The following is an 18746-nucleotide window of genomic DNA, read 5'->3' on the forward strand; positions in this document are numbered from 1 at the left end:
GTAAATGAAATAGGATCAAATTTATTTTTGTACAATTTTAAGGGCTTAATACTTAAAATCTAGTAAGATAAAGACAAAATAGTAAAAGCACACCCAAAAACCATATGAATATAGATGATTTTAATTATGGATTGATTTTTCTCTTATGATTTGAATTTTGAAGTTATCTGGTGGGTACCTAACATACAATCTCTCCATCTGAACTTTATGAACATTCTATAGAGAAACTATCCTCATCAAATCCAGTTACACAACTTATTAGTAAAAAGCAAAACAAAGATTCAATTCCAAAGCCTGTACTCCCACCACCAGACAAAGCTACCCATAATGTGTCAGACCCTTTAAAAGATTGTCTCCAAACTGAAGTGAAATATGATAATAAGTGTTTACCTGTAAAATTGCAAGTGCACTTTGGCATCTTCCAGTAAATATGTGCAGCTGAACTCTAAACAAAAGAGCTTCCAAAAGCTGAAAGGACAGAATATCTGATGTTTCACGTTTGGCTGCTCCCATCAGAAACTCCACCATTCTCTCACATACGTAATCTTTTTCTTCAAAGGTGCTTTCTAGGTGTAGAAACTGCCCAAAGGGTTTCACATTATTAATCCTACTTTATAGGAATAAACTAAACCTACAAAATTTTCACATTTCATTAAGAAACTGTTTCTTATCAAATCTTCGATTTCTGCAAAAGGAAAATTATAAAAATGTATAAAACATCTTCCAGTACTATTTCCCAGATTTCCCCTTCTATCACATCTTGGGAAATAAAATCAGTTAAAAAATTAATAACATAGATGTGCTGTCAGAATCAGCACTGAAGCGATTTCATCTCTTTCCTAAATCAATAAGTAAACTGCAGCAAAGCCATGATGGATATCCAAAAGCTCACACTTATGATTCCATACAATGTGCATTGCTACTTAGGTATGTGTAATTATCTTTTGAGAATAGCATCTACATTAGAAATGCATGGCAAAACAAAATAAAGATCATACAATTTAAAAAAAAAAATTACATCTTTAGAATACTCTACACTATAAAATCTTGTGGTGATCAACAGCATTAATTGTGGTGACAAGCCTCCAGGACAGAAATAAAGCATCTTTATTATGTACATGTGCAAATATGTAGCAATAAATCCCACTAACAGGCATAATTATGCAACAATAAAAAAATTTAATAAGTAAAAATGAAACACAAAAATTTTAAAAATAATAAATACAAAATAAAATCAAAAGACTGGGGCTAGGGCTCAGTGGTAGAGCATTTGTCTAGCATGTGTGAGGCACTGGGTTCGATTCTCAGCACCGCATATAAGTAAATGAACTAAGTACAGTGGTCCATCAACAACTAAAATAAAATTTAAAAAAATAAAATCAAGCAAGCTTAACTATGCAAATCTATTTCAGTATCTAAATTCAAAGAGTAAGAACAAGCTCATTCCTTAAGGGATACAATTTTACCTATGTGGGTGTGAATTCCAGTTAGAAAGCAAATAATAAATCTGGGCCTCAGTGATGCATGAATATAGCCCCAGGTACTTGAGAGGCTGAGGTGGGAGGACTGCTTGAGTCCAGGAGTTTGAGGCTAGACTAGGCCATGTATTAAAAACCCCATCTCAAAACTAAGGAACAAAAACAATAATATATTTGTGGGATTAAGAAAGTAGCTCAGGGATAAAGTGTGTGCTTCACATATGCAAGGGCCTGGTGCCAATCCCCAGCACATTAATAAATAAACAAATAGACAGATAGATAGATAGATCTGATAGCAATAGATCTATCTGAAAAAATATCTGAATCTAGTGGTTTCTGAGTTCAGCTGATAAAAGTTCAAATACTACTAATGGATTAAGTGTGGATAAGAAAAATCCTATTCTCTCAGAGAAAGGAAGAAATCAATTTTTTCACCAAATCTTTGTATCCTGGCAAGGTTAATATTAGTGTGAATTACAGATTAGGGTTACTTCCATAAGCAATGAAGATAAATAGTAAAAAGACCAAAATGAATAAAAAGAATAAAATGCTTCCTGACATTCATGACAACCTTATACATGCCTTGAAATTTATAACGGAAAAAAAAAATTCAGATGCTTTGCAAAAACTACACATAACTTTGCTCAAACCAAAACTGTGTAAGAATAGACAGTTGTGAAATATTTAATAACTTTATATTTCTTCCTTACCAATAATGTTAACAACAACAACAACAAAATTCACATCTTGATTAAGTATTTTCTTCTTATGTGGCCTAAATTGGAAGTTGCTTTGAGGTTACTAGAAACTGAAAGTAAGTTTATTTATCTATATCAAGATAAAGCATATAATCTATTAAACTATATATAAATTTTTAAGATGCCCCAAAGAGTTATGAACACACAAACACACCAAACAACTATGTTATCTTTTCTACTCACAGTCCAAAAGCTCTGATAATCAGGAGCATATTCAACAGCTGTTTCACACATTTCCTGCACCTCCTCCTTGGTTCCTCTTTTTGAGAACAGTCTGAGGTAATGGCACCAAATTTCTGGATTGTCCTTGTTGTTTTCCAATGCTCGAGCCAGTACATTTAAAGCAGAATCCAGGGATTCTGAACACAGTCTGTATGTTTATAAAAAGCAGTAGGAGTGTTTTTAGAAAAATGCTTGAAATTTTAAATAGGTTTAATCAAATGAGCCAATTTTTAATTCCACTTTCTATCAGAACCTACCAAGAAGCCAGAAAGGATCACAACAGAGAGAAATACATTAGGATTTTAAATCATATTTGTCAAAAAAAAAAAAAGTTCTGATTTCCCATAGACCCAACAATTTCTTTCTTTCTTTTTTTTTAAAGAGAGAGAGAAAATATTTTTAATATTTATTTTTCAGTTTTCGATGGACACAACATCTTTATTTTATGTGGTGTTGAGGATCGAACCCAGCGCCCCATGCATGCCAGGCAAGCGCGTTACCGCTTGAGCCACATCCCCAGCCCCAACAATTTCTTTTTAAGTGGATGTTCAGTAAGCATTTACCCAATTAAAAACAGTGTTATAAAACCACAAAGATTATCAAGTTCAAATGTGATCTATGTCCATATTCTGTAATACCTTTTATGATTTACACTGTTTGGGAACGGGAAAAGTTAAACAACTCTCTCTCAAGGCCAGCTATTGCCAGCACAAAATATCAAAGCTTTCAATATAATAGTTCTTTTCAACAGTTAAGGGCTTGCTATCTCTTGGAGAAGATAATTCTCTCTCATGATTCTACTCATAAAATACTGTACAATACTTTTGGCCTTCGCTCAGTAAATGACTCAGAAGAGAAAATATGGTAACTTATCCCATCAGCATGGAAATGACACAGAAGGAAAGTTAAATAAGCACCATATTCAGGCATGGATGGTTTAGTGGCACTCTACAGTGCTGCTTTATAAAAGCTTTTATATTAAATTTTAAGATAGATCTATCAGAGTAACCTGATTATTCTAGTTCATAATTACAGTTATAGTGCTGGGGATATAGTTCAGTGGTAGAGCACTTGCCTAACATATGCATGGTACTGGGTTCAATCTCCAGCACTGAAAAAAATTAATAATATAAATAAAAACACAAATATATACAATTTAAGCTGTTTCCATTACTTTAATATAATTTAAGAAATTGTTACTTGACTTTTAAAAATTCTTTTACCACTCAGAATTTACTATTTTAATATAAACCTACTTTGAAGTAACATCATAAAAACTTTAGAATAATTTATTACCCATACACAAATATAAGATCTAAGTCTTAAATTTTCTAATGGCTTTTAAAAACAATAAAATACTTTTCTCACTGTCAAAAAATAAAGACTCAGGGCTGGGGTTGTGGCTCAGCTGTAGAGTGCTCACCTAGCATGTGGGGGGTGCACTGGGTTCAATCCTCAGCACACATAAAAACAAATGAATAAAATAAAGTTATTGTGTCCAGCTACAACTAAAAAAATAATAATAATAATAAATAAAGACTCTTCTGACACTAGGATAACCTGATTACCATAGGCAAAATAAACCTCAAATTTAAAAAATACATGTGCAAGATTTGAAGCTGACCTACCCCTCATTTTGATTCAAGTACTTGTATGCAAGCTTGAGCCAAAGTTGTACATGAGAAGGGTTTTCAAGTACACTCGCTTCTAAATTAGCAATGTCATCAGTTTCATTTGTAAAATATCTGACATCATCTGGAGTGACAACCGTATCCAAAGCTGGAACATTTATTTGGTTCTCTGGCTGGAAGGCTATAAGGAAAAGTGTCATTAGCTTTGTACTTTATCTATATAACCAAGAAAAACAACTGGTCTCATTTTTAAAAATAATCTAAAAACCTAAAGAATCTAACAACATGTAATAGGGAACAATATTAACCGAATTATATTATTAAACTGTGTGCATGTACAATTATATAACAACAAATTCCAATATTATGTATAATTATAATGCACCAATAAAAATATAGGAAAAAAGATTCTAATGACATTTAATAAATCATAGCTTAAAGTAGAGTTCTCAAACAATTTTTCATCAAAACCTGGACATCTCCGAGAGTGAAAAATGGCACTATTAAAGATTACATCACATCAACAGATTAGGACTCTGTTGGTAAACTAGAATTATGGCTCCCGTTTTTAATGATAAATGGTATCAGATAATTCATTAGCTGTAAATTATAATTAAGAAATTAACTGAAAGTTAAAATTTATAAAGATGACTTCTACCACATCTAGGGAAGTATTGCATTAACTTAAATAAGCACATGAAAGTATAATTGGATATATAATTGGATAGGTATTTGCTAATCCACAAATAGTAAATAAATTATCCAAACTTAAAAGAAGAATGCCAGATATGCTTGACAATTAGGTACCATTCATGTTATTTGTTCGTTCGTTCATTCATTCATTCATTCATTTTGTGAGCCTACTAGACGTCAGAATACCTGTCTTCGAGGAAGGATACCAGCCAGGCAGTGGTTCTAAAACGAGAGCAGTACTATTTCCCTCACCCTACTCAAGTATTTTTGGAAATACATGAAGAGACGTGTTTACTAAGAAGCATTTCTTACATTTTCTGGACAGAGACCATAAGTGTAAAACATCCTTCAGCCAGGCACCAGGCACCAGGCACATGCTATAATCTCAGTGACTCAGGAGACTTAGCAAGGCCCTATGCAACTTAGTGAGAACCTGTCTTACAATAAAAAATTAAAAGGGCTGACTGTGGATATGGCTCAGCAGTTGAGTGCCTCTGGGTTTAATCCCTGGTACCAAAAAAATAAAAAAGAAAAAAAAAAAAGAAATCCTTCAAATATCAGGAACAATTCACAATGAATAACTACACTGCAAACACCAATGGCACTGTTTTTTATTTATTTATTTATTTATTTATTTACATGAGCTCTCTTATTATTTGCATTACAATTCTTAATACACCTTTATACCACAATTTATCATATCTCTATATACAAGATATGTTGACACCAAATTCACATCTTCACATAATGGCACTGTTTTTAAAAACTTAAAAACACCAATGACATCAGTTTTAAGAAAATAAAATTCTGAAAAACACTAGGCTAACAGGGCTGGGGGTATGGCTCTGGTAGAGCTCTTGCCTAGCATGCATGAGGCACTGGGTTCAATCCCCAGCACCACATAAAAATTTAAAAAAACAAATAAAATAAAGGTATTGTGCCCATCTATAACAAAAAAAAACATGCAAAAAACAAAAATAAAACTAGGCTAACAGATACACTGAAAGATTAGCCAAGTATTTAGATGAACCACATTTTAGGAATTCTGGATTTTAAGTTACATAAATTCTTACCATACTTAATTGGTCCTGTAGACTGTTCATCATCACTACTAAAGCTATTCTCTGACATAGGTTTTCTCCAAAACTTTGGCTTCCATTTTCTTTTATCTTTGTAGGTTGTAAATGGAGGTGCTAAAATAGACAGAAGATGGTTAACTGACATGACCAGTTTTTTTTTTTTTAATGTTTTGAAGGCTACTCAAATAATACTTGAGTACTACTACATGTACTCTATTGTTAAAAATAACCTTCATTTTATATAAAGAACATAATGCCAAAAAACTAAGCTGTCATATGGAAACTAAAAAGTCTCTTTTAGATATACACACCTACATAGACACACACACCTACACACACAGACATACTTACTATGACCTTTACTTTCATTGATATTGCTAACAAGGAGAACAGCCATCTGGTCCATTGACATTCGATCTTTGTTTACTCCAAAAAGTTTCTCAACATATTTTTCTGAAAAAAGAGAAATGCTATTTTCATTTAAAAAAAAAAAAATCAATTGCAGCAACTATAGTAATGTAAGAGTATAAAACAAAGAACAGCTTAAGAATTAAAGCATATAAAGTACTAGTCAATAACACCAATGACCTTTGAGAGGGCAAGGCTTACATTGCCTTAACTACTACAGCAAATTCTACCACATTCTATACCCAATTTGAACTAACAAAAAAAAAGTATTTCCTAAAATGAACTTTATTTAAATAAAATAAATTTTAAGTCCCACACTAGGAACGATAGCAGATTCAGTGCATTTATCATCATTCTAGATTGTGACAACATTAAATTAGTAAATATCAATTAATTCCCTCATGGTTTATTAATTGGCACCAAAATCTGAAGAAAAACTTAACAAAGCTTGCTTCTTACAATGACTGACAGTAATCTACACTTTCTACAATGTCAAGTCAAAGATGTTTCTATTGAATTATATAATTTGAAATTATACCATCTTAACTTCCAGTCTGCCTCTATTTTTACTTTTCTTATTAGAGCTTTATAGTTATACCATGTCCCTATTATTATTATTTTTTCTTCTTCTCCTTTTTTTTTTTTTGGATACTGAGGATTGAACCCAGGGGAGCTCAACCACTGAGCCACATCCCCAGCCCCTTTTTATATTTCATTTAGAGACAGGGTCTTGCTGAGTTGCTCAGTGCCTCGCTAATTTGTGAGGCTGGCTTTGAACCCCCAATCCTCCTGCTTCAGGCTGCCAAGTTGCTGGGATTGCAGACATGTGCCACTATGCCCGGCTCTACACTGCCCCTATTTTTAACAATAAATAAAAATAGGGTTCTAAGTTTAAAAATCATTAGTAAAATGTCTATACAAATAGGTCAATATTTTCTTCTAAATAAATGAACATGACCTCTGTCCAAAGATCTCTCTGTAATGATGGAAATGTCTTAAATCTCTGCTGTCCTATTGGTAAACACTTGCCACACATGGCCACCGAAATATGGCCAGTGTGACTAAGGAAGTAAATTTTATTTTTATTTAATTTTAATTAATATAAACTTAAAGAGCAACATGTGGTTAGTGGTTACTATACTGCATGGAGAAAAATCTAAAAGTGCCGTAAGTGAATGTACTGAATTATTACAGTTACTTAACAATGTCAACAACAACTGTTTTATATAAAAGTTCATATTTTCTAAACTCAAATTTTCACTTAGGGAAAAAAAAAGAAGTCCTTAAAAACCTGCTGCAGAAGCAATTTCTTCATCAGTGCTTGTCTCTGAACAACCAATCAAAGACAGATTATATGACAGAATGTCCTGGAATAGCTGTTTTCGGCTAAGTGTGTAGTCTTGAGTATGCTGCCTAAAATAACAGAAAGATATTACACAAATCAAAGTTAAGCAACAAAGACCTTCTTTTAAATTATTAAATGTTCACAAATAAAACCTACTCACCACTGACAATCATCATCATTACATGTTCCTGTTAAGTCGAAACGGCAGAAACACTGATCCGGTTCAATCATATTACTGTATGATACTGAGCTTAAAGGAAGTTTTTCCTTTGTTCGATAATATGGACTAAATCTAAGAAGAATGACAGCCACATTATGTTCCATAAAGTCCTTTAGAAAACTAGAAAAATTTAAACTTTTCTTTCTCAGTTAAAATTTCTGTGCTTTGAGCATACTATTTTGCTAATTAAATTACTAGCAAAATAAATCCCAGAAACAATATAAAGTGGTAGGAATAAGATACTTTTATACTGGGAGCATAAAAGATTTGAATAGAAGATAAAAAACACAACATTCTAAAAGTAGTGTTTGTTTACCACATAAAATGCTATAGAATATTGGTATTTCTTGTACACATTACTAGCCAAAATATATAAAACCAGGAAGAGTCCATACTACCTAGTTGGTGCTCTACAAGTTTACCAAAAAACAAACACACAAACAAACAAAAAACCCACTAACAGTTAACATAACTTCTAGTAGTCTGAAACATTTTTATACAATATCCTTACACAGTTAACCTTCTGATAATGTCAATCAATCTGATAAAGGCTAACTAGTGCACTACTTGGATTAAAGAGGAGAATAATTCAAAACTCAAAATTAAAAATTCTTACAAGACCCCAATTATTTTTCCTAAAACCCTTAAATGATAGAAATCCAGAATCCACATTCTATCAGCAGCCAGAAACTGGATTAAGTAAGAACTGATAAACCAAAGAGTGAGCTAAGCCTCACTTCCTGATACAATAGCAAGACATTTTATTTTCCCTAAAAAGACAAGTCCATTTTTCAGTGGCCATAATTCCATTTTTTTTTTTCATTATCATCAAATATTTAAGGTAAAATATTATGAGAACCAAGAAAATTGAAATTCAAGCTTATCTTTCTTTTATACCTGTAGGACTTAAAAACTAGAAGAGGACTATGGTAGGGACTAAAAGGACATGGTTTTACTTCTGTTGTTTTACTCTGTGCTGTGACAAAATCCACATCCAAAGAAATCTCCTACAAAACAAACAAACAAAAAAACAATAATTCTATTAAGGCAAATAAAGGTATGTTAATTCTAGATTTTATAAAGAATATGAAATGTTCACTTACCTGACCACACAAAATTTTTCCTGTAATGCCTGTGGTGGTTTTTAAAATCAACTGCTTTAAGCTGTCAGCTTTTGAGTATAATTTTTGCAATTCACCAATTTTTAACCCTAGAAAAAGTTCTGGCTTTTCAACAGTATTTTTAATAAGTTTATTTATACATTCTTTGTTAGGTGTATCAGTATGCTTAAGATTAGGTTTAGTAAAAGCATTAGACTCTAAGAAAGATCTTCTTCGTTCTCTGTTTGAGCCAGACAAGATTTCATCATCACCATCATTTTCTTCAGTGTCCAGGGTTAACTTATCTTGTGTCAGATCATGAAGCGAGGGTTGAGGTAAAGAAAATTCAGGTTCTTCTTCCACAACTGGAGCAATGTTTTGTTGTTCCTTTGCTTTAAGGGCTCGGGCTTCTTTTAATTTTTGAATTTTCAGGGCATACTCATACTCTAGCTTTTGTAATCGTCTTTTTTCCATAGCAATTAGTTCTGCTGAATGCTTTCTTGGACTTGATATTGGAGAATTGTCCAGTCTCATCATTTTATTTGGCTGAGGGAGAAAAATTATATAAATATTTTACATTCCTGCGATTTTATAAACAATTTCTAGCAAGATAACTGTGCTATCCCAATAATAAACTTGCCAATATTACTTAGCTAATAAGAGAATAAAACAGTTCAATATTAACTTTTCAGCAGTTTTGCTAGATAATCTATGATATACAAAAAACTAAAGTCAAAAGACAAAAATAAATGAAAAATAAGCATCAAAAAAATGTGGATGACATTTAAAACCAGCTTTAATCTTATTCTCATTGAATTTGTAGGAATAAGTTTGAGTTATTTTACATATCTCTTAGCCTCAGAAGTATCATAAAAATCTTCTGCTTTCCAAAAATATTTCTACAAGTAACTTACTCCAAGGCGATCTTGTTCCAGTTTACGTTTTCCTATTTCTTTACTAGCCACTGCCTTTGCCCGAGCAAGCTCTTCTCCGTATTTCAGAGTCAACGCTTTCTTAATTGTAACACGTTGCTGAACTTTGTGAATCTGAAAATACAAAAATTTCAAGATATAAATGAAAATCTTGGGAGAGGAAATATTTTCTCAAACATAGCAACTTTAGGGTATTAAATTGAAAGGGAAAAAAAACTATTCCAAAATTATGTCTCAATGAAAAACTAAAGTTTACACATATTTTGATGGCTTTATTAAAAAGAAAGAGAGGGGGACCATTACTTGTTCTTGAAGCTTCTTCAAAAACATTTTGTTAACACTGAGAATTTTCTCAGTTGCTTGAAGCTGTTCTGTAAGTTTTGTGATTTTTGTTTCAGCATTTCGAACAGATTCTTTCTTCTTGGCTTCTTGCTGTACTAGATTCTTTAAAACAGATTCGTCTTTCATCAAGAGAATCCTAAGTGGAGAATAACAAAATTCTTAACAATGTTTTCTAAACTAGCAGACTAACACCATCAAAACAAAAATTTCAAAGCAGCAACATATTTTATAAAACATTACGTATGATGTGCAACTGAGAACATAAAGGGATAAATATTTTTATTTTCATCAATCACACAGGTATTCAAATAGGCAATTGCATTTTATGAAAACAACCACAGAACTGATTGTCCTAAGAAATCATTTAAGGCACAGTTAATATAAATTGCAACTGAAAAGCTTACACTAAATGTTCAAAGTTGGTTGAATCTGACTCTATAAGGAACCTCATGAGAACCTGAGAAAGTTGCTATGTTTAGCTTCATTAATACACATAAACCACAAAATCTAATAAACATAATTAAGTACATTTAATTAACTTATAAATCTCTAATGCATTTTATCCAAAGCAAGGATACAAAGAAGGAAAGTCTAATCTTTAAATGATCATACAGATACACAGAAGTTTTGGACTAAAAAAAGTAAAAACAAAACAAAAAAACAAATTTATGGATATGAATAAACTTAAAATAGATTTTGGACCTTTTAAACTACTGAACATCATGCTTAAAAAAATAAAAAAAGAATATCTTCGCCACAAAGACCAAATTCAACAATCACAACTACTGACACTAGAATGAATCATAAAAACAGAGACTATTTAATAGAAAGGATGGAGGCAGAAGGAAATATGCATGTGCATAAAGAGTCTTAAAAACACTTTTAGTTTGTTATAAAAGTTATCAGTCTAACAAGCAGGATTTTTCTTTTAGCTGTACATAAAATGATGTCACATCTTACATATACAGTAGTGCAAAAAAATATTCAAAACTGAGTATAAACTCTATTTTTAAACGTATTTTATTTTGTTCTGAATACTTGTTATCTAAGGTCTTGCTCAAAAATGGAAAATGCACCTGTATATTTAATAAAACCTTATATATTCACTATCTCCTTAAGACGGCTATAATGCCTTATAAAAACATCCCAAATTACCTTCTTTTCATAATTTAAGAAAAACTACCAAGGTGGCTATAATGTTAGAAATGAGGCTATAAATTCTACTCCTTTCTCCTTAATTAACTACAGATGAACAAACTTCTAATGGTTGTTTTTAAAGTTAATTCATCACTGCACTTTTTACTATTGTAGTTTAAAATTCAACAACTGGTCGGTTACTAAAAAGTCCTATTATTTTTGCATAAAACCCCACTTTTATATTGCAAACCTAAAAGCAGACTAACAGAACAAAGCTCAGAAATACTGAGGGTAATTAAAACAATGTTGTTTTGTATCAGCTGATGATGTCAAAATGGTTAGAGTGAGAAAAATATATAAAAAGATAACACTTATTTCTAAGAAAAAAGGGGTTAATTAATTCAAAATGAGCCTTTCATTTTCAGGTTTTGTTTTGTTTTACATTACTGGGGAGAGAACGCAGGGACACTTTAACACTGAGTTATATCTCCAGCCCCTTTTTTATTAGAATTTTTTTTTAATATTTTTTAGTTCTCGGCGGACGCAACATCTTTGTTTGTATGTGGTGCTGAGGATCAAACCTGAGCCGCACTACCGCTTGAGCCACATCCCCAGCCCTCTCCAAAAATTTTTGAGACAGGGTCTTGCATGTCACTGAGGCTTGGTGATACTCCTGCCTCATCCTCCCTATTAGCCAGGATTACAGGTATGCATCAACCACACATGGCCATTCAAGTGAATTCTATAATGAACATGTTACTCCTGAGAAGTTTTACATATATTCTCAGCAATAGCAATTTCACAAAATGCATAAGAAGATCATAACTTCATTTTCACTTCATAAAAATACCACAATTTGACCAATATATCTTACTGAAATATTTCCAACAATCAAAGCTTACCTTTAATAATAAAAATGCACTTTCAATGAAATAGTTTTAAAAATATGGCAGAGATTTTGAAGAAAACTTAGAAATGCTTATAGCAATGAGTAAACCAGGTATAAATCCAAAAAAGATAATTTTTCTTTGAGGACTTGGTATTTTTATTAAAATGTTAATTCTAGTAATTTATGTATATCAATAAAATGAAACACTTTTATAATTCTACCAAGTATAAGAATTTGTAATCCTATAATATGCTTATTAATGACATACATCACAAAAATATATCCCTCTTAATATAGGAACATTTAGAAATGAAGCATGTAATCAGATAAGACTCACCTGTGTTTTTTAAGTTTGGCCTCTGCATCTGAAACCTGCTTAGTTACCATTGCTATTCTGCCAATTCCGTCAATTTCCACATCAGAATTTGCTGGTGATGATGAACTTGTCTTCAACTGATCTGACTTAACCAAACGCTGCTTCTCACGACTAAAATGATATAGATGCATTATACCAAAAAATAAACTGAGGCTATTTTTCTTTAAATCATATTTCAAAAATAAAAATATTAATCATATTAATTATAATGATGACTAATATGCAGTTCCAAGTTTGCACTCAAAGTTGATAGTGCAGTTCTTTTCTGACTGCTCTTATCTTTTCCTAAGATGTCTCAGTGCCTCACTGCATTTAACTCTAAAGATGATCATCTGGCTCCCCCATCTGTGTAAGTCATTAAAACATGAACTTTAGGATGAAAATCACCTCACTAATTTTCCAGCACCAATAGACAAAAGGAAGTTTGGTTAACAGCATCTACTTTAAAGCTGAATTACATAAAATGCCACTTACTTGGCAATCTCTTCCTTTAACAATCTATATTCAATCTTCTTTTCTTCAGGCAAAGCTTCAGGTGTTCGCAAAGGATCATTTTCTTTTTCAGATTTTGGAGGTACTTTCGGTTTTGAAGCTTGCTAAAACATATTTGAAGTCAACCAGATCAACAGTTGTTCAAAGACCCATGCAAGATTTACATTTTGCATTGCAACTCAGTATGTACTAACATTTTTAGAAATAATTTAATATCTTCACCATTTTCTATTAACTTTTAAAAAAAACAATGCTGGTTATTAACTACCCAATCAATTTATAGTCCACCAAATACTCAAGACCTAACGTTTAAAAATCATTTAACTAAATCATATCTAAACAATTGTTGCAGCTGAAAAAAAGACAAACACTGTATTTTAAACATACCTTAATAAAAATTGTCTGGCTAACATAATTAAATTTCAAAATAAATTTCCTTACTGCACAGGATAATTACTCAATTTTACTATATTGAATAGGGAATAGTTAATTAGAAACACACAGAGGAGATTTACACATTTCATTATATAAAGTACACATAAAGAGCACAAATACTTTTTTCCACAAATAAATGTATTAAAATTCTTTAACTCTTAAGATCTAATTTTCAGGAAAAAATAAAAATTTTAATGACTATGGACAAATTCTCTTTCTTTTCTCCTTTCATTATAGCACTTACCTCAGCAGTTCGTCTAGCTTCTTTAATCATGGACTCTAATCCACCAAAAACACTATTTGTTGACTTGGAAGCCTCTCCATCAGATTCACTATCATCTGAATCATTTAGTGTTACAACCACTGATTTATGCTTTGGAAGCTACAAAGACAATGAATTTATTACTTTAGATAATGAAAGTCTATTCTTCCAACAATTAGGCATGTGGCCTTGGACAAATCATTTAACTTCTTTGGATTTCAATACACAAAAATAACAAATGACTTTAGGTAGGTAGTGTTTGGCTCTTTTCAGTTATATTAAATGATTACTGTGTCCCAGTCCACCAGTACTGGTTATATGCCAAAAACAATTAAATATTCTATATTTTAAGTCTTTCCAGACATTACTATGATCATCTTCCTCATTAATTTTTATCTTCCTCATTAATTTTTATCTTTCTCATTAATTTTTATCTTTCTTTAAATAATCATAATGCAGCTAAGTGGTAGAGCACTTCCCTATCATAGATAAGGCCCTTGATTTAATTCTCAACACTACAAATAAAACAAAGAATCATAATGCCATCTAAATTATTTCCCAAACACACTATCACCAAATAAACTAGACAGTGGGGAACAGGACAGCAACCTTCATACAAATTCCTCACAGGTCATTTGAATAAAAGTAACATTTGTATTTGTTTTTACCGAGATAACAGTTCGTGGAAGACGAGGTCCTCTATGAAACTTTGGATTCTGTATTCTGGGCTGAGATACTGTATTAATACTGACTATTGATAGATTGCTTCTTGGCACAGGCTGTGAATTGTTCAGAAGTGGAGGTGAAGGTGGGTCACTATTACTGGATGTTTCCTAAACAAGGAAGAGATTTGAAATACTTCTAAATAAAAAGACAGTCTGTCATCTTTAAAGTCCTCAAATATATTATTACACTTATCCCTACTTTGCTGAAAAGCCTAATAAATTCCGAATAATCAGAAAAAAAGGTAGGACTATCTTAAATGAAGCTCAATGGCACCACCTAGAGGTTCAGGTTCCTAAATTACCTCAGGCTTAAAAGCTCTTTTATTTGCTAGAGATTTAAGCAGCTCTTCTCGAAGTAGCATTTCTTCCTCCTCTTCCTCATCTGCAAAGGGTGGTTTTGGAGGCTGTTCTGGATCTTCAGGTGGGAGAGGTGGCAAAGGTGGCAGAGGAGGTAGAGGATCAAGAGAAACACACAAGCCTTCTACATAAGGCTGGCTCAAAGGTGGCATAGACTATAAAAAAAAAAAAAAGAATAATTAAATGTAAATTTATCAACACCAAATGTTTATCTGAAGCAATTAAATTAGAAAAAAGCAAACCTTATATTATTATTCTGTCAGTGCAAAACCAACCCAGATTTCAACATCAACTATGAAAATGTATTATTTTTGCAATTTAAAAAAAAAATCAATATCTGAAACATTTATAAACTTCAAGGTAATTATATAAAACTCTCTGTTCCTACTCTTATCTCCACTTAATACTCTAGAAGATACAGGAATTAAATTATATAGTGCTGAGATTGGGGATGTAACTCAGTGATAAAGTACATGAGTTCTTTCCCCAGCACCCCCACACACACACCAAAAAAGGCCCACTTCATACAGTGTTGTTTTTTCTAAATGAAAATAAGTAGAAACATCAAAACCAAAAATCATATATAATACGTAAATAAGAATTAAAATCATAAAATTTTAAGAATTAAAAACTAAAATTAGGAACCAAAGTGAATCCAGGAATAACAGTTCACGGTAACTTAAAAGTCAAGCAGAATCATCACTACTCTCTTAAATCCTTACAAAATGGATTTTTAGAGTTTATCCATAAAGGAAACTAATTTCACACAAATGATTCCCTGAGTTTGGAATCATTTTTGCTTCAGAGAGCTTTTAGTAATTCTCTTGGTATTCAGCTCATTCATTTCCCACTTCCCAAAACAAAACATTTCAAGGAAGAAAAAAAAATGTAATTTTTGTCTCTCTCTCTGCTCTAATATTCCCCCACCTCACTGTAAGCATTCTAGGAAGATACCAGAGCTCTACCTAGGAAAGAAAAATGAAAAGGTCCCTCTTACCTAATGAAAATCTCTAGGTTCTCTCAATCTAGAAATTACTTCAGAACTTTTACTTCGTGATTCCCTCACTTTCTTTTTAATTTTTTTCCTTTTCCTAATTGTTTAATGGAATTGATAGTTCTTTTAAGAGGAAGACAGAGAAAAGAAATTAACTTCCATAGGCAATGCTTTTGCTATATTTTCAAATTAAAAATAACTGTATTCAGGGCTGGGGAAATACCTCAGTTGGTAGACTGCTTGCCTCACATGCACAAGGCCCTGGGTTTAATCCCTAGCACCACAAAAAATAAACAAATAAATAAAATAATTGCTTTCATCAAAAGAGAAGGAACAGAATTAATACTTGGAAGCATCCTATCACCTTTAAATGCCAATTTCTGGGGGAAAAAAAAAGATAATCTGTACAACAGATGATTGAGCCAAGAGGTGCTCTACCACTGAGGTACAACCCCAGGCCTTGCTATTTTGAGACAGGAGCATGTTAAATTGTGGAGCTGACTTCAAATTTTTAATCCTCCTGCCTCAGCCTCTCAAGTTGTCAGGATTATAGGTGTACACTATCGTACCCAACTATGATTTTGATTTTTTTAAGCATTCTCCAAACCTAACCATTCATGTCAGTTCTTTGAAATAATTTAGAAAAGACATAAGACAACACAATAATTTTCTTAGAAATAATTATCAATTCAAACTTACAGAAACCTGAGGTGGTGGGGGCAAAGAAATAGATGGTGCTGAAGAAAAATACCCCAATGAACATTCAGAGAAGAATGGTGGTTGTACTGGTGAAGGTGCTGTAAAAAAAATTTTTTTGGTAGAGTTTAGTAACATAAATACTTAACATAAGCATAGTAAATGCATGTTTAAAGAAATATAAGTATACATTGGTAGAGTGAAAATTATAGTTTATTAATCCCTGATAAAAATCAGAATTACCACAAGTTTTCTACCCATTTAAAACTGTCATATCACCATAAAGTCAAGCATTCACATTAAGCTGATCAGACCCTCATAACTCACACTTTGTTCCACTTTTACCCTCATAACTATATCTTTGTTCCCCTTTCAGCTAATGATAGCAGGAAACAGCATGCTAAAAAACGTACTTTTTCTCCTTAAAGAACATTCTTTTTAAGAAATAATGAAAAAAAAAATTCCTTTGAATCCTGCCCAAGTATTGTCCTACCAGCCAAAAAAAAAAAAAAAAAAAAAAAGCTAGAAATAACAACTACTTAAACATTAAAAAAAAATTTTTTTAGTTGTAGTTGGACACAATGCCTTTATTTTTTTTTAAATTTATTTGTATGTGGTGCTGAGGATTGAACCCAGCGCCTCACACATGCCAGGCAAGCGCTCTACCGCTTGCCACAACTCCAGCCCCCACCTACTACAACATTTAACCCATTTTTTCATATTTTAGATTAAACGAATATTTCCTGTTTAACCCACTTGTCTCACAAGTCAGTATAGACATTATCCACATGCCTTATATGGGATTGACTGGAGGCCCAAATCTGAATATGTACCCATTTTAAGAACACTGTACTTCTTGTAAGTGCTTATATTAATACAGTAAAAAGTTAAAATCTGGCAAAGCTTAAGTATGTTCTCTGTATAAATTTTTAAGAACAATTTAAAATGCACAGATCATAAAGCTGTTTAATAGAAATACAAGAGTATTAATAATATTGTTCTAACTAGTCTTTCCACTCCAAAATCCTATAAAGCATCAGCACAACCACACTAGAAATGGGTAGGAAGTTTAAAATCATTAACAATTTTTTTTTTCTTTTTTTAATATTTTTTAACTAAAGCAGAAAGAATCTTGGTTCTAAAGATAAAGGGGTGGCTATTGTTGTTTTAAAAGAGTCATAGTCTCATCTTTCTACAATCTTCACTTTTTAGATCAAACTGTTAACATAGAGTTTAAACAATCCTTTTCCTTTAAATGCTATCTAGAATGAAACACTTGGGAATAAAAGGTTAATAATATACATTTGAGGTTTACTGAACACTAAATGTCTATGGTTATACAACTCATTAGCAAATCTTATTTTCATTATACATTTCTTTCATAGTTTTACGTAATGACCATTCTCTAATAATTATGAACAGGAAAATGTTTCAAATTTTGGATCATACCTGGAGAATTGGTTTCACTATCTGTATCCATAGCAACTTCTTCATAGTTATCATATTGATATATGCCTCCTCCACTATCAGTAGGTTGCTTATCTAAGGATCGCCTCAGGTCAGGATCTGATGACTAAGTATACAACATGTTTTTCTTAGTTTCAAAGCATTTTCTGTCTTAGGCTATTATTAGACTATAAATCATAACAGAACTGATAATTATCTTCTAGGGAACAGTATTTAAAAATCATGATTCAGTTAGGTCTCCTACCATATCAGATTTGGGAAATCCAATCTACAGGACAGGTACACTCCAGTGGATGCTTTATAAACATGGCACTAGACAGAAAATGAACTCTTAACAGACGAAATTTCCCATAGTTAGCTGAGCCACTAAATAATTAGCTATTCCTCTATAAAATAAGATCACACCGAATGAAAGGTGGGGTGAGAATAAGAAAGACAGAAGAATGAATCGGATATAACTTTCCTATGTTCATGTATGAATACATGATCAGTTTAACTCCACATCATGCACAACCACAAGAATGGGAAGTTATACTCCATGTATGTATAATATGTCAAACACAGTATCTGGTCATATATATCTAAAAGGAACTACAAAAAAGATCACCCCAAGTATTTTTGTTTTGTTTTGTTTTCAGTACTGAGGATTGAACCCAGGGACACTTTGTCACTGAGCTACATTCTTTTTTCTATTTTTTATTTTTAAGA

At 32.0% G+C, this 18746-nt stretch overlaps 1 protein-coding gene across 3 annotated transcripts in view; it reads right to left on the minus strand.

Moving 5' to 3' along the window:
* Positions 1 to 18746, minus strand: part of Zfc3h1 (zinc finger C3H1-type containing) — a 48134-nt gene that overhangs the window by 13134 nt on the left and 16254 nt on the right. For all 3 annotated transcript variants that reach the window (XM_076854869.1, XM_076854868.1, XM_076854870.1), the window contains exons 6-23: positions 18021 to 18144; positions 16575 to 16672; positions 14827 to 15036; positions 14468 to 14632; positions 13782 to 13919; positions 13085 to 13206; positions 12572 to 12721; positions 10170 to 10344; positions 9849 to 9980; positions 8938 to 9480; positions 8732 to 8841; positions 7775 to 7906; positions 7561 to 7682; positions 6213 to 6314; positions 5856 to 5975; positions 4087 to 4270; positions 2420 to 2606; positions 391 to 579 (exon numbers count right to left, since the gene is read on the minus strand). In XM_076854869.1, the coding sequence (XP_076710984.1) occupies positions 391 to 579; positions 2420 to 2606; positions 4087 to 4270; positions 5856 to 5975; positions 6213 to 6314; positions 7561 to 7682; positions 7775 to 7906; positions 8732 to 8841; positions 8938 to 9480; positions 9849 to 9980; positions 10170 to 10344; positions 12572 to 12721; positions 13085 to 13206; positions 13782 to 13919; positions 14468 to 14632; positions 14827 to 15036; positions 16575 to 16672; positions 18021 to 18144 (3003 nt within the window). The remainder of the gene's footprint in view (positions 1 to 390; positions 580 to 2419; positions 2607 to 4086; positions 4271 to 5855; positions 5976 to 6212; positions 6315 to 7560; positions 7683 to 7774; positions 7907 to 8731; positions 8842 to 8937; positions 9481 to 9848; positions 9981 to 10169; positions 10345 to 12571; positions 12722 to 13084; positions 13207 to 13781; positions 13920 to 14467; positions 14633 to 14826; positions 15037 to 16574; positions 16673 to 18020; positions 18145 to 18746) is intronic.

This window comes from Callospermophilus lateralis, chromosome 4 (assembly GCF_048772815.1).
Source record: "Callospermophilus lateralis isolate mCalLat2 chromosome 4, mCalLat2.hap1, whole genome shotgun sequence".
In the NCBI taxonomy this organism is placed as follows: Eukaryota; Metazoa; Chordata; class Mammalia; order Rodentia; family Sciuridae; genus Callospermophilus; species Callospermophilus lateralis.